The 14,278-nt window shown below is 60.9% G+C and overlaps 2 protein-coding genes across 10 annotated transcripts in view; one reads left to right on the forward strand and one right to left on the reverse strand.

Moving 5' to 3' along the window:
* On the forward strand, positions 1–8,991 carry LOC129144382 (cytosolic phospholipase A2 beta-like). Of its 9 annotated transcripts, none has more exons than XR_010157821.1 (20): positions 27–1,067; positions 1,371–1,507; positions 1,597–1,752; positions 1,902–1,942; positions 2,078–2,120; positions 2,364–2,418; positions 2,666–2,796; positions 3,040–3,123; positions 3,401–3,438; positions 4,523–4,658; positions 5,318–5,454; positions 5,689–5,911; positions 6,044–6,161; positions 6,478–6,615; positions 6,783–6,887; positions 7,042–7,221; positions 7,509–7,675; positions 7,765–7,869; positions 8,187–8,364; positions 8,490–8,991. XR_010157821.1 is itself a non-coding variant. In XM_063812700.1 (19 exons), exons 2-19 carry the CDS (start codon positions 1,409–1,411, stop codon positions 8,699–8,701), a joined length of 2,217 nt encoding a protein of 738 aa, XP_063668770.1. In that variant the 5' UTR covers positions 1–1,067; positions 1,371–1,408; the 3' UTR covers positions 8,702–8,991. The 9 variants fall into 9 exon arrangements, 6 of the variants coding, with proteins under 6 accessions (XP_063668770.1, XP_063668772.1, XP_063668773.1 ...); XR_010157822.1 differs by having other exon boundaries at positions 8,187–8,330; XR_010157823.1 differs by having other exon boundaries at positions 7,775–7,869.
* Positions 8,989–14,278, reverse strand: part of LOC107972867 (spectrin beta chain, non-erythrocytic 5-like) — a 25,968-nt gene continuing 20,678 nt past the window's right edge. Inside the window, 11 exon segments of the mRNA XM_054686586.2 lie at positions 8,989–9,470; positions 10,711–10,801; positions 11,064–11,155; positions 11,288–11,374; positions 11,783–11,854; positions 12,186–12,320; positions 12,629–12,730; positions 12,816–12,992; positions 13,250–13,439; positions 13,574–13,779; positions 14,042–14,197. Of these exon segments, the coding sequence (XP_054542561.2) occupies positions 10,750–10,801; positions 11,064–11,155; positions 11,288–11,374; positions 11,783–11,854; positions 12,186–12,320; positions 12,629–12,730; positions 12,816–12,992; positions 13,250–13,439; positions 13,574–13,779; positions 14,042–14,197 (1,269 nt within the window). The 3' untranslated portion in view covers positions 8,989–9,470; positions 10,711–10,749.

Here is a 14,278-nt window from a genome sequence, read left to right on the forward strand (position 1 = left end):
TTGGGCCCTGGAGACTCAGAGGCTCCCAGCTGCTGCCCTGAGGCCCTGGAAGCAAGTGGCTCCTCCATGCTCCTCTGACTCAGTTGCCTGGAGTGTGAGGGCCCTGGGCTGACCCTGGTGGATGAGGCCCTCCAGCACTGCCCTGGACCTGGTTGCTCCCTGGACTTGACCTGTTAGGGTCCTTGCGGAGGCAGGTGGAAGGCCGAAAGGAAGCAGTTGGCACAGGCTTCCCTGGTCCCGGTGCGCCTGCCAGGCTGCATTCCCAGAACCAGGGGCATGGGTTTGGAGGGAGCTACCAGGGGACCATCTTCAGCCTGACCTGGCAGGACCTGGAGGACATGACAGCCTGTGAGGGGTCTGAGCTAGGAGCCGCCTCCCCTGCCCAGGAGAGAGCCCATTTCCAGGATGCTCTTCTGACCAGGGTGGAGGGAGGGTATGAGAGCAGCTCAGCCTGGGGCCCAAGGCCCTGATGTGCTACTTCCCCTCCCTCGATAGCTTATGTCCCCTGCCACCCAAGACCAGCCGGAAAGCTGCTTAGCTGGGGTGTGGGCTGGGGATGTGGGGTGGAGAGCCTAAAGGATACTAGCCCGAGAAGGTGGAAGCAGGTCTGTGTGAGGCATAAATATGGAGCCAGCCTGCCCGGGCTCCAACCCCAATTGTGGACCTCAGGCAAGTGACTGCTTCTCTGTGCCTCAGTTTCCTTGTGGAGTGGGCCATCGTAAATAGTATCTGTGCATAAGGTGGTTGTGCGATAAATGAGTTAATGTATGCAAAGCCCTTGGCCCAGAGCCGGCGCAGAGCATCGTGTAAGTGCTGGCAGGCGTCGTGATGGAGATATCATGTCTCCTCTTGTTGATTCAGGATTCTGATGAGATGGAGGATGGGCCTGGGGTTCAGGATTAGGCCTTGAGGCACTGCTCCAGCCTCCTTTGTGGCCCCTGTCACCCTTGGCTTCATCAGCCCGTAGCAGGTCTCCCCTCTCCCACCTCTGCAGGCAGAGGAGTCCAGGACCTGCCTGCTCACGGTTTGTGTCCTGCAGGCCCATCACCTACCCTCTAAGGACCTAGGTGAGTGCGCACCGCCCTGGCCCCTGTGCTGGGCTGAGGGAGGAGGAGGGTGCTGAGGAGGAGGGTGCTGTGGCTGGATTTGGTGGAGGCGGGTGGGCCGGTGGGCAGGGCCTAGAGGAGGGAGCTGAGAGGAGCTTCTGGGTGGAAGATGGCAGCTGGGGCTCTGCCTCTGGCCCCCACTTCCCCCCACTTCCCCTCCCCCTCAGTCTTAACCCACATGGGGCTCTAGGTGATGGAAGGAAGTGGGTCTGGGCGGCTGGGAAGGGCTCTTGTCCACTGCTGGGCACTTGTTCCTTCCTGTAGTGACCCCCTCTGACTGCTACGTGGCTCTCTGGCTGCCCATGGCCTGCAGCCACAGGCTCCAGACACGCACGGTCAAGAACAGCAGTAGCCCTGTCTGGAACCAGAGCTTTCACTTCAGGATCCACAGGCAGCTCAAGGTGGGCCAGGCATCAGCGCTGACTCTACCCACGTCCTCGCCAGCCACTGCCGCTGCCCTGCTCACCTTTCTGTCCCCTCCCTCCTGCAGCCCTGTCACTCGTTTCCCCTCCAGAATGTCATGGAACTGAAAGTCTTTGACCAGGACCTGGTGACCGGAGATGACCCTGTGTTGTCAGTACTGTTTGATGTGGGGACTCTGCGGGCTGGGGAGTTCCGGCGTGAGAGCTTCTCACTGAGCCCTCAGGCAAGGCGGTGTTTCCACAGCAGCCCTAGCTGGTGTCTGGGTTGAAATCTCTACGCGCACACATGCACACACACGCATGTCTCTCATACTCACTGACATATGTGCACTCCTTCTGACCCTTTCTAACTTACTTCTGGCTCTCTTCCCAGGGTGAGGGGCGCCTGGAAGTTGAATTTCACCTGCAGAGTCTGTGAGTCAGGGGCCTGGGGCAGTTTGGGTGGGAGTGCCTTGTGGGAAGGACAGCACTAGTGCCTGGGGGATGCCCAGGTCTCTGTGGGGTGGGAACCTGGACTCCTGCTAAGGGGGCTCTGGGGGCTCTTTCCAGGGCTGACCGTGGCGAGTGGCTCGTCAGCAATGGCATTCTGGTGGTGAGTGTGCCAGTGCTCTGGGAGGCGGTCTGGGGTCCCCGGGACTCCCTCATGCCAGCGACTTGAGGTACAGGCCCACCGCTGCCTCAGCCTGGGGACCCTGGGATTTCAGTTTGTTAAGGGAATACAATCTCAAGGGCCCAGGTAATGAAGTGCAGACCAGCAGCAGCCAGGGTGCTGCGAGGGTGGGGTCCCTGAATGGGGGGTGGGGTTAGTGTCTGAGGGGCTGTCTTCATGACTCAGGCCCGGGAGCTCTCCTGCTTGCACGTTCAACTGGAGGAGACAGGAGACCAGAAGTGTGAGTCCCCAACCCACTGGGACAGCCCCTGGCTCTCAGCTCTTGTATTCCCCCTTTAAGCATTGGACAATTCTCCCTGGGGCCTGAGCTTTCCCCTTAGGCCTTCTTGGGGGACCGTGGTGGGGGATTCATCTCCACCAGATCATTTCAGCGGGGAGAGGGAGGTGCCCTCCAGGCCACGCAGCAAGATGGGTTCTGTGGGCAGAGATACCGTCCCCAGCCTCTCTGCTCTGGTTCCTGTTTCCAGCCTCAGAGCACAGAGTTCAGCTTGTGGTTCCTGGGTCCTGTGAGGGTTCGCAGGAGGCCTCTGTGGGCACTGGCACCTTCCGCTTCCACTGCCCAGCCTGCTGGGAGCAGGAGCTGTGTATTCACCTGCAGGTAGTGTGCCTCGCTCCCTCGAGGTGGGGCCCCCAGAACTTCCTCCCTCCCTCTGCACCTCCTCCCAGTCTGACCTCTGCTCCACCTGGCAGAGTGGGCACCCTGGCAGCATGTGTAGGCCCATGCTGGCCTCCCCTTCCCGTCCCTCCCATACCTCTATGGCTGCCGGCGGGAGTTTGGTGAGGTCTTTGCTAGGAGTGGAAGCGTAAAGATTCTTAGGTCTCCATTCTTTGTCCCCTGCAGGATGCCCCCGAGGAGCAACTAAAGGTGCCACTGAGTGCCCTGCCCTCTGGTCAAGTGGTGAGGCTTGTCTTCCCCACGTCCCAGGTACTGGCCTCCCAGGGAAGGAAGCAAGGCGCCTGGATGGGGCTGGTACCCAGGCCACAAAGGGAGGGGCCTGCTTCCCGCTTCTCCGTGGGTCACACCCTGAGCAGGTGCTGGGACCAGGCTCTTTGGGGAGTGTCCTCTGAGCATCCCTGCTTCAGGCCTGGCGCCTGTGGAGACAGTGGCGGGGCGGGGGTGGTGCGCCGGGGATCAGGGTAAGAGGACCAGAGCTGGGTGGAGGTGGCCGACCTTTTGTGACTGGGGCCTTCACGGTTTTCAGGAGCCCCTGATGAGAGTGGAGCTGAAAAAAGAAGCAGGGTGAGAGGCCTGGCTGGGGGCTGGGCAAGGCCCTGGAAAACAACCAGGGTGCGGGGCTGGAGGAGGCCTGGAGGAGTGAGGGGGAGAAACAGCCGCCCCTCATCCTCATGCTCTCTGAAGGGGCTCAGGCTTGCGCTCGGTGGGGCACGAAGTACTGGGAGGAGTACTGGGAGGAGTCTTAGCACCTATGGTCAGAGGGGTGAGTGACCGGCCCAGTGCCAGGCACCCGGTGAGCACTTGATAAATGTTTGGCTGGAAAACGCAGGGAGGCGAGGATGGAAAATGGTAACATGGTTTGGGGCGCAGAGAGGGCAGGAAAACCAAGGGAGAGAAGAGGGGAAATTGCGCCCTTTTGGGTGGAAGCTGTTATGGCTGGACCTTAAATGATCTTCGTAGAGTTGTCGCCCACCCTGGCCCTCTGTCTTGAGAGAGTGGCTTCTCACCTCACAGACACAGGATTATTGGTCCTTTTCTGCCCCGCCCCCTGCCCTTTTTTTTTTTTTTTTTGAGATGGAGTCTCTCTCTGTCGCCCAGGCTGGAGTGCAATGGCGCGATCTTGGCTCACTGCAACCTCCGCCTCTGGGGTTCAAGCGATTCTCCTGCCTCAGCCTCCCGAGTAGCTGGGATTACAGGTGCCCACCACCACACCCAACTAATTTTTGTATTTTTAGTGGAGACGGGGTTTCCCCACATTGGCCAGGCTGGTCCTGGCCTCAAGTTATATGCCTGCCTCAGCCTCCCAAAGTGCTTTGAACTCCGTGGGTAAGGGACAGAACACGAGACTTGGAGGGGGGGATCTATGGTATGGGGCCTGCCTGGGGGCCTGTCTGCACCTGGGAACCCCAAGCAGCCTCTTTCGGCCACGGCATTCTGGGTCCTGCCAGTCTGCTTTGCTGCATTCCCAAGCATGTCCACATGGACACACTCTCCCCAGGTGTCAAACTTCAGTCTTGTGACACAGGAGTGGCATTGAGGGTTGGGGAGAAGAGGGAGGGCAGTAGGTATTACAGGTGAGGCAGACCCAGCTTTCCATTCTCTGGGGAGGGTTGAGAGCTGTCTCACAGTCTCTTCCTTCCCCGGCCAGACTGAGGGAGCTGGCCGTGCGACTGGGCTTCGGGCCCTGTGCAGAGGAGCAGGCCTTCCTGAGCAGGAGGAAGCAGGTGGTGGCCGCGGCCTTGAGGCAGGCCCTGCAGCTGGACGGAGACCTGCAGGAGGATGAGGTTTGGGGGCTGGGCTGGATGGGGTGTCCCCGGGCTTGCTTGGGCCTAGCTCCTGGTGCTGAACACTGGAGCTGCTTGTCCCCGATCTAGACCAGAGCTCGTAGCTGCCTGTCCCCACCCTGCTTCCTCTCACCTGGTGTTAGCAGGGACTTGGTACAGGCAGAGTGTTGCTTGAGGCACCTGGAGCCTGCATGGGAGCTACCTCATAGGGCTGGCTTTCCTACTCTGTTTCTTGGTTCTCAGCCTAGCCTGTCTGAGGAGGGAGACAGATATCTGGTATGAGGCCTGTTGGCCCAGGGTGCTTCAGGAGGTTCATATTAGCCTGGGCCATCTCCTGGGGGAGTGATGGCAATTTGGGAAAATTTTGAGGCGGGCCCTGGGGCTTCCAGAAAGTGAGCATCAGGCTCGGGGGCTGAGGGCAAGGAGATGAGGCTCAGAACTTGCCTGGGCCATTTTTTCCTGGAGCCCTTAGGACTGGAGGAGGTGGGCACTCAAAAGGCTGTTTCTGGCCCCCAGGGCTGACTCAGAACTGGTCCCAAGACCTGTGATCAGGCCTTAGCTGTGGGCTGGGTGGCCACTTGACCTGCTACCTCTTCTTCCTGTGACTTGGCCTTCCCCATCCCTAGGGCCTCTACAGGCCTGGCTCTCTTCTTTTCCAGATCCCAGTGGTAGCTATTATGGCCACTGGTGGTGGGATCCGGGCAATGACTTCCCTGTATGGGCAGCTGGCTGGCCTGAAGGAGCTGGGCCTCTTGGATTGCGTCTCCTACATCACCGGGGCCTCGGGCTCCACCTCGTGAGCTGGGGGCAGGCTGATGCTGGACCCTGTGTGGCAGGGGGTACTGGTGCCAGGGTTCTCCTAGGCCTCTGAGAAAACTAGAAGGGCTGGGAGAATGAATGTGCCAGGGAGAAACGTGCTCAAGGGGACCCTGGGAAGGTCCCTGCCAGGCCATTGTCCTAGAAAGCCCGGGGCACGTGGGGTCTAGACGGGGTCCTTCAGTGACAGCCCTCTGGCTTTGGCTTTTCCCAGGGCCTTGGCCAACCTTTCTGAGGACCCAGAGTGGTCTCAGAAGGACCTGGCAGGGCCCACTGAGTTGCTGAAGACCCAGGTGACCAAGAACAAGCTGGGTGTGCTGGCCCCCAGCCAGCTGCAGCGGTACCGGCAGGAGCTGGCCGAGCGTGCCCGCTTGGGCTACCCAAGCTGCTTCACCAACCTGTGGGCCCTCATCAACGAGGCGCTGCTGCATGATGAGGTGCGGGGGCTGCGGCCTGGGGGCAGAGCCAGGGCAAGGGCTGTAGCTGGGGCTCGGTGCTGGACAGCAGGGTGGGAAAGGCCCTGGGCACCCAGGCCCCTGTGGGTTTAGGTTCTATGCATCTTTCCCCAGCCCCATGATCACAAGCTCTCAGATCAACGGGAGGCCCTGAGTCATGGCCAGAACCCTCTGCCCATCTACTGTGCCCTCAACACCAAAGGGCAGAGCCTGACCACTTTGGAATTTGGGGGTGAGTGGCCCAAGAGCTGAGACCTGTGCCCTTGCAGTTGGTGGAATAAGGGGAGATGGGGCCTGTGTGCAGACTGTAGATGTCACACCCACCTCTCCTGAGCCAGGTCCCATGCTTTCTGGAGACCGACACCCTACCGGGGTCCCTCAGCCCTTTGGGAAGGAGGCAGGGGCCTTAGGTCCTATGCACAAAGCCCAGGCCACAAGGCCTGGGCCTCCTGGTCCTCAGCTGCCCTAAAGCAAAACCCTGGGTCGGGGTGGGGGTGTGGGTGCCTGAGGGCTCTGCACCACGAGGCTGAGGGGTGGGCTCCTCACAGAGTGGTGCGAGTTCTCTCCCTACGAGGTCGGCTTCCCCAAGTACGGGGCCTTCATCCCCTCTGAGCTCTTTGGCTCCGAGTTCTTTATGGGGCAGCTGATGAAGAGGCTTCCTGACTCCCGCATCTGCTGCTTAGAAGGTGAGGGGCACTGGCAGGCCGGGGAAGCTGGGCCGAGCAGGGAAAATGGGTCCTGGGTGAGAGGGCAGCCTCGGTCAGAAGAGTTTCCTGGGCCAGGACCGGCCATGGGGAAGGGTAGGGTTGGGACAAGAGTCGGGGGCCCTCTTCCCTCACGGCCGCTCTTTCAGGTATCTGGAGCAACCTGTATGCAGCCAACCTCCAGGACAGCTTATACTGGGCCTCAGAGCCCAGCCAGTTCTGGGACCGCTGGGTCAGGAACCAGGCCAACCTGGGTAAGTGCTCCAACCCCTTCATAAGGGTGCCAAGGGGCAGCCAGCTGGGGCTGCACCAGGGGGCGGGGGGTTCACACCTCTTCCCCCTCCAGGGTCACCACCAAGGTGGAGATAAAGGTGCAGGAGTCCCCATTTCCCCACCTTGCCTGTGTAGACAAGGAGCAGGTCCCCCTTCTGAAGATAGAAGAACCACCCTCAACAGCCGGCAGGATAGCTGAGTTTTTCACCGATCTTCTGACGTGGCGTCCACTGGCCCAGGCCACACATAATTTCCTGTGTGGCCTCCATTTCCACAAAGACTACTTTCAGCATCCTCACTTCTCCACATGGAAAGGTACTTGCTTCTCTCCAAAGTCCTCCTATGGCCACCTGAGCCTTGAGTCCCCAGTCCAGATACCCCTCACAGTCCACTCCCATTCTCCTGCTTTGAGCTTGATTCCCTGGACTACTTGGAACAGGGGTCTTTTTCTCCTTGTCTTGGGGACCCAGGGCCCACCTGCAGGGCTGTTGGGGGTGTTGGTTCAGCAGGAGAGCAGGGACCGGAGGCCAGAGTCTCTCCTTCCAGCAGGAATCTGGTACCCTTGGTGTCTGTGACAATTGCTGCTCTCCCCAACCTTCCAGCTACCACTCTGGATGGGCTCCCCAACCAGCTGACACCCTCGGAGCCCCACCTGTGCCTGCTGGATGTTGGCTACCTCCTCAATACCAGCTGCCTGCCCCTCCTGCAGCCCACTCGGGACGTGGACCTCATCCTGTCATTGGACTACAACCTCCACGGAGCCTTCCAGGTTGGGAAGGGTGGGCAGCCCAGCAGGGAGGCGGTGGGTGGCCCCTGTCCCCTGAAGAGAGGGGCTTTGGAGTCCAGTGTCTGGTTCAGCTTCCTTTAGGAGCTGTGACTGGGACACTGGAATCTTAATTTGCCACCAGAGGAGCTCATTCTTTTCCGGAAGTTGGGAAGCTGGCGAGGTTCTCCTGGTATCTTGTAGGTATCTTGTAGCTGGGTCCCCTTTACTGACCTGCGAGGTGTGGTCCTGGGCCTCTGGGCCCACCTGCTGAGTCTGCTTTGGCTCCCAGTGTCAGAACTGGAATGCTGGGAGTAACCCGGCTCCGTCTAGCCCCAGAGGAGCTGCCACCGAGGCCTGTCAGGTGTGGAGAGTTTTTTCCAACGACTGGCTTCATAGGCCCCACTGGAGAGCGTTTTGGCATTTGAGCCCCAGGTCCTGTGCATCTTACGTCAGCCCCAGTGTTGAGGATGCCAGGGGCCCTGTCCCTCTGAAGCCCCTTCTGCCTGCCCTGCAGCAGTTGCAGCTCCTGGGCCGGTTCTGCCAAGAGCAGGGGATCCCGTTCCCGCCCAGTCCCGAAGAGCAGCTCCAGCCTCGGGAGTGCCACACCTTCTCCGACCCCACCTGCCCCGGAGCCCCCGCGGTGCTGCACTTTCCTCTGGTCAGCGACTCCTTCCGGGAGTACTTGGCCCCTGGTGAGCTGCTGTTCACCTCCCCATCCTGCTGCCCCGGTCCCCCACACCTCCTCTGTCCCCTGTGCCTCTCCAAACCCGTCTTCCCCACAACGTGTTCCCCATGCCAGGCTGCACTCTCTCCACAGGGGTCCGGCGGACACCCGAGGAGGCGGCAGCTGGGGAGGTGAACCTGTCTTCATCGGACTATCCCTACCACTACACGAAGGTGACCTACAGCCAGGAGGACGTGGACAAGCTCCTGCACCTGACACATTACAATGTCTGCAACAACCAGGAGCAGCTGCTGGAGGCTCTGCGCCAGGCAGTGCAGCGGAGGCGGCAGCGCAGGCCCCACTGATGGCCGGGGCCCCTGCCACCCCTAACTAACTCTCATTCATTCCCTGGCTGCTGAGTTGCAGATGGGAACTGTCATCACGCAGTGCTTCAGAGCCTCGGGCTCAGGTGGCACTGTCCCAGGGTCCAGGCTGAGGGCTGGGAGCTCCCTTGCGCCTCAGCAGTTTGCAGTGGGGTAAGGAGGCCAAGCCCATTTGTGTAATCACCCAAAACCCCCCGGCCTGTTTGTTTTCCCTTCTGCGCTACCTTGAGTAGTTGGAGCACTTGATATATTACAGACTCATACAAATGTGAGGCGCTGAGACCATCTGTTATTACTGCTGAGAAGGGCCATGTCATTCTAGGCTCTTGGCTGTACATGGCAAGGGCTGGTACAGAGCCCGCTCATCAGTGTTCTTCCTTGAAGAGCACATTCTCTGCACACATCTGCATCTACCTGTGCTCAGAGTCATCCCTTCCAAGCAAGGAGGAGGCCACATGGGCCTGGGGTAGCCCTGGCCTTGCCTACCTGCTCTGCCGTAACACGTCTCCTCTTCACCCAGACAGGAATGCAGGGGGAGGCCAGGCAATGGCTGTTTCCTGCCACATGGTAGGACCCATCTAACCAGAAGGAACTGTCTATTCCAGAAGCTGGGCCTGGGGAACTGGGTTGAAGCAGCCACAGGAAGGAGCCCTTTTGCCTGTAGCTGAGTCCCATTCTGGTCCCTTAGATGTGTCCTCGCTTGTGCCCCTGAAGTTTGGTGTTGCACTGGGGTTCACCTCAGGGATCAGACCTGTTGGGAAAACGGAATGAATTTAGTAGGGTATGGCCACCCCAGAATCTTCTCCAAACAAACAAACAAACACTGGTGCCCCTGCCCTCCCCTGGACCAGCCAGCCTCCTAGAATAAGCGCGGGAGTGGATTCCAGAGCTGACAGGCGCTGCGGCAGCGACCACAGTGACGGGTGAGTGGGTGGGAATTGCCTCGACTTTCATAACCCAACTCGACATCTGTCAGCTGGCCTAGCGGCCCCAGCCCTGGGTTAGAGACAGCAGAAAAAATGGCTGTCCTGGTAGCCTCAGGAGCCCCTGTGTCCAGGACAAGGCCTGTCCCGTCAGCAACACATCACCTAAATCATATATTGGGCTCTGCAGGACTGGGAGCAGATGGTTACACTGGAGACCACAGCCATGGCTGCCACCCCTCATGGTATGAGCCCTCCAGGCACACGGCTGTATATGCGTGTGCACGTCTAGGCACATCCTGGCATGGGGCCCATGCACGGAGGATTTGCCTGTCTCCGGTCCCTCCTCCACTTTCACCTAACCTCAGGTGTCCCCTCCCCCTGGAGAGCCTGAAGCCCTCTGGTTTGGAAGGGAAGGAGATGTGGGTGATGGGGGTTGAGCATCGAAATGATGCTGGGATCTACAAGGAGGGACTGAGGAGCCAGGTAAGAGCCTCCTGCCCCCGCACATCCACCTTCGCATCTCCTCCCTGGCCTGCAGGCCGGGACGTGCTGGCCCTCTCCATTGCCATGGAGTGGGGATTGGGGAAAGCAGGGGAGGACCAGGTAGAGAACGGGTTGGAACAAGGGTGGGGCAGGGTCTGGCCGTCCTGCCAATGTGCTGTGCCTTGGAGAGGGGAGAGGAGGGAGGAAAGTGAGGAGTGCATGGGAAACAAACCCAGGCAGGCTCTCAGCACTGGGCAGAGGGAAACCTGGCTGCTCCTCCCACAAGCAGCCGAGCAGGAAGGGCACAGGGAGCCTGGGCAGCTTCGTCTACAGGGTCCCCACACCAGAGCATGGAGTGAGCCCTGGGAGGGGACCACTGTTGAGTCTATGGAAATCTGGGCTTTGTGGCCTGGATTCCTCTCAGCTGAGAGTGGGCAGGGGCAGCTGAGGGTTCCAATAGCATTTCCCTACAGCCCAACAGAGTAAGTCTGAGGCCCAGAACCTCAGGCTTCAGAGGACAGCGCCTGCCAGCCACTGAAGCCCAGGGCTCCCCGCCCTGCTTCCCCCACCCAGGTGTCCCACCTGAGTAGACATCCAGGCCGGGCATCCTTGGTCGTGCACTCATTCAGAGAGCTGACAGGTTTGGCTTTGAGTTCTGGGCTCAGACTCTGGGCTGCAGAGCAAGGGAATAACCACTGTTAGCCCGGCCCAGACCATCTGCAGGCGCCAGGTCTGGCTGCTCCTTCCTCCAGCTTCTGGAGGCTCAGCACAGCCTTAGGCAGCTGCAAACAGGATCTCTGCCCCACTGGTCAGCCTGGCACCCACACAGTCACAGGTCAAACTCCACTGTCCCTTTGGGGACCCCCACGCCTCCAGCCCCCGCTGAGCCAGGTGGCTGCTGGGGGCGATGCCGGAGTCCATGTCTCTCCGCTCACCTTAAGGAGAATGTGTGTTTCCTGCCATGGCGGCCCCGCAGCCTCTCACACCGGGCTCCCGTGAGGTCAAGGAGGGCTATGGAAGCTGCTTTCTGAGGAGAGATGAGAGGCAGGGGTCACTGTGGCCATCTCAGCTTTTCCCTGTGGGGTCCCTCTGTCCTGGGGCCCCTCTGCCTTGTTTCCCAGCACCCTGATGTCTGCATCTCCCCTACCCCGCCTGGTACCTCCGCTGCCATCCTCTCATCCAGGAACAGGCTCAGAGAGCTGCCCTGCAAGGTCCCGCGGCAGCTGTCCCAGGAGCTCGAGCTAGGCTGTGGAGAGGAGGCGGGAAGGTTGCATGAGCCACACGCAGGAAGCCAGAGCTAGGGCCTGTCCACGCCTCACCGTGTGTCTGGAGCTTCCCAGGAAAAGCGGTGGATTGGACCAAAGTCCCAATGGGGAAAGGGAAGCCACAGAGGGGCTCTGACGGAAAACCAAGCAGAAGGGGAAGAGCAGGTAGGGAGGAGGAATCCCAGCACCTCCTGGGGGGGTGGGTAGGTGGGGGCGGTGGCAGAAGCTGGGAAGGGTCCCAAGGAGCCAAACTGCCTGGACAGCATGGTGGGGGGTGGCATCTGCCCAAGTTCACAGTGCAAGGGTGCCAGGCCCAGATGGCTCTTTGAGCCACTCAAGTGCTGCTGCAAGTGGGGAGCTGCCTGGAGAAGGACTCTCCAGGCACTCACCTGCCTCCCGCCAGGCAGCAGGTGCTGCTTGAACTCCAAAGACCCCTCCATGGTGGGGGTACCCTTTGCATCCTGAAAATGCAAGATGGGGCCCAGAAATGTCAGGACCAGCACCCTCAGGAAGGTGGGCAAGGCACCCACTGCCCCCGGCTCTCTTTATTCCTCCCATCCAAGTACTAACCAGGCCTGACCCTGTTTAACTTCTAAGATCAGATGAGATCGGGCATGTTCAGGGTGGTATGGCTGTAGACAGCCATCTTTATTCCTAATGACCTTCAGCTCCTGTGCCCGGGCTCCCAGCACTGGCTCCAGGGTGTGGGCCCTCACCCCCACAGCCCCAGCCCCACTGCATGCTCCAGGGAGACCACGGCGGGGGTGCCTGCAGCCCCATGGGGACACCTGCCTGGGGGTCCCTCGTCTCAGCCAGCTGTGCTCCTAGCCCCTGGTGTCCAGAGGGCCTCCACTGAAAGGATGTCAGCGAGCTGCCAGCTCTCCCGGGCTTCAGCTCCTGTGGCTGCAGCAGGAGCTCCTGTTCCATCTTGGGGAGTGGGCAAGGTGAGCCAGGTCAGGGAGACCAGCCACACCTCGGGTTCCCGTCTACCTCCCCTCCCCCAGCCCTCCCGGTCAGAGGGGGCCTGCCTCCCCATCACTAGCTCTTTCAGCTTTGGCTCTGGAAGCTCACACCCAGTCCACAATGGTGCCTCTCCCACCACCGCAGCTGGCCAGGGAAAGGAGCAGGTAAGGCAGGGCCGGGTGAGGGCTCAGTGCCCTGGGAGACACTGACTTGCAGGCTGAGAGGGACTGTTCCCCCACCAGCCCTCAGCCCCTAGCCGAGGCAGTCGTCACCTCTGTCTTCTGCATTTGGGCAAACTTCTCTTCCTGGGCTGCCAGCAGCTTTTCTAAGTCCTGGTGTCTGTGCAGCAGCAACTCCACATCTGACACTGAGTGCTGGGGAGAAGCATGTTCAGGTGAGGCCCAGCTTGGGGGGCGCCCAGAGCCTGGTAGCCAACTAAGGGGCAGGACCCCCACTCACCCCATAGTCGGGCTTCAGCAGGAGGCCCTCCCGGCAGGCCAGCCAGGCCTCAGCCTGCTCCAGCCTCTGCCGAAGCTTCCGCAGGCCCCAGCTCTCGGCACAGCGTTGCCAGCGCAGGACCCAAGCCTCCTCCAGCTCCTGCAGCCGCCCTTCCAGCTCCTGCAGGCACTCTGTCACCTGGTGGGGAGGGGCTGCTATGGGTGACAGCTTGGGTAGGGCTCCCACCATGGGCAGGGCAGGGCTGGAGAGCCAAGTGTTAATGGAAGTGCAGAGGGAAGGCTGTGAGACCCGCACCTGCCCCTTCCCGGCCTCTCTCCCTGCCTGCGCCCAGCCTTCCTTTCCCGCTGGTTTCCATGCCTGTGAGGGGCCCTGAGGCCCTGGGCAATCAGGCTGTATCCCCAGCCCAATCCCAGGCCCACCCTCTGAGTTCACACCTCCGCAGACATGAAGTGGCTGTTGTCCACCAGCTGCTGTCCTTCCTGCCGCAGGTCCTGGGCTTGAAGGCGGCACTCCCTGATTTCTTGCCCCAGCTCTTCATGCTGCCCAAGGAGCTGCTCAGCCCCCACCACGTCCTCAGCCAGCTCCTCGGAGGACACCAGCTCCTGCCTCTCCTGTGCCCATGCTCTGTGGGGCAGGGAAGGGAGCTGTTGTCAGGGCTGGCTGGGGAGCAGGGGAGGGAGGGTCCAGCTCCCCCAAGAGCCAGGATACCCCCACCCCACAGGGTAGAGCTGAGCCGGCAGCTGAGGTAGGACACCTACAGCAGTTCCTGGCAGCGCCCGAGGAAGGCATGGCCCTGTGCAGCCTGCGCCAGCCACTGGCCTCGCTCCTGGGCCTTCGCCTGCAGGGTGGCCCAGGCCTCCTGCACCTTGGCCAGGCCCCCCGGAGCTGCAGGATGTAGCTGGCCCAGTCGGCAGGCCTCCATCTGTACCCGTGCCACCTCCTTCTCCATAGCTTCCAGCTCTCTCTGCAACCAGAGCATGAGATCAGGCCTCAGTCCCCCCACTGAGCCGACGCGTGCTCTGCATTCAGGAGCACCAGGCCTCTCTGAGGAACCACCTCCACTCTGCTGCACAAGCTGGGCCAAGTCCTAGGGCCCCTCGGGGAAGGATCTGGGTTTCTGGAGAAGAGGCTGAAGCAGGCTGGGGTGGGAGGGCTGAGATAGGTCCCCTCAGCCACCGCCTTCGGGCAGGGGCTCAGACAGGCAGGCTGCAGGGCGTGGGCCTCACCTCCAGGCGCCTGTGCTGTTGCTGCAGGGTCCGCACAGATGACAGGCTGTGGCCTCCGTCCTCTCCCTTCATCAGGGCCGTCTTCTCCTGCATCCTTCCCTGGAGCTCAGCCGCTGCCTGCTGAAAGCTGTGGACCTCATGGGCTGCAGCCAAGTTCTGGGAGAGGAGAAAGGACCTGGTCAGGGCTGTTCTCTGCTCCCAGGATTCCTTTCTCCCTGGAGACATGGCCTTCTGGGC

This window comes from Pan troglodytes, chromosome 5 (genome assembly GCF_028858775.2).
Source record: "Pan troglodytes isolate AG18354 chromosome 5, NHGRI_mPanTro3-v2.0_pri, whole genome shotgun sequence".
NCBI classification, from domain to species: Eukaryota; Metazoa; Chordata; class Mammalia; order Primates; family Hominidae; genus Pan; species Pan troglodytes.

What these genes read in the sequence shown, in the direction of transcription:
- LOC129144382 (XM_063812699.1), top strand. Translation starts at nt 1,409, where the DNA reads ATGGCCTGCAGCCACAGGCTCCAGACACGCACGGTCAAGAACAGCAGT. An exon ending in GCTTCTCACTGAGCCCTCAG is followed by an intron (nt 1,753 to 1,901) that starts GCAAGGCGGTGT and finishes CTCTCTTCCCAG; the next exon opens with GGTGAGGGGCGCCTGGAAGT. An exon ending in CCGCATCTGCTGCTTAGAAG is followed by an intron (nt 6,616 to 6,782) that starts GTGAGGGGCACT and finishes CCGCTCTTTCAG; the next exon opens with GTATCTGGAGCAACCTGTAT.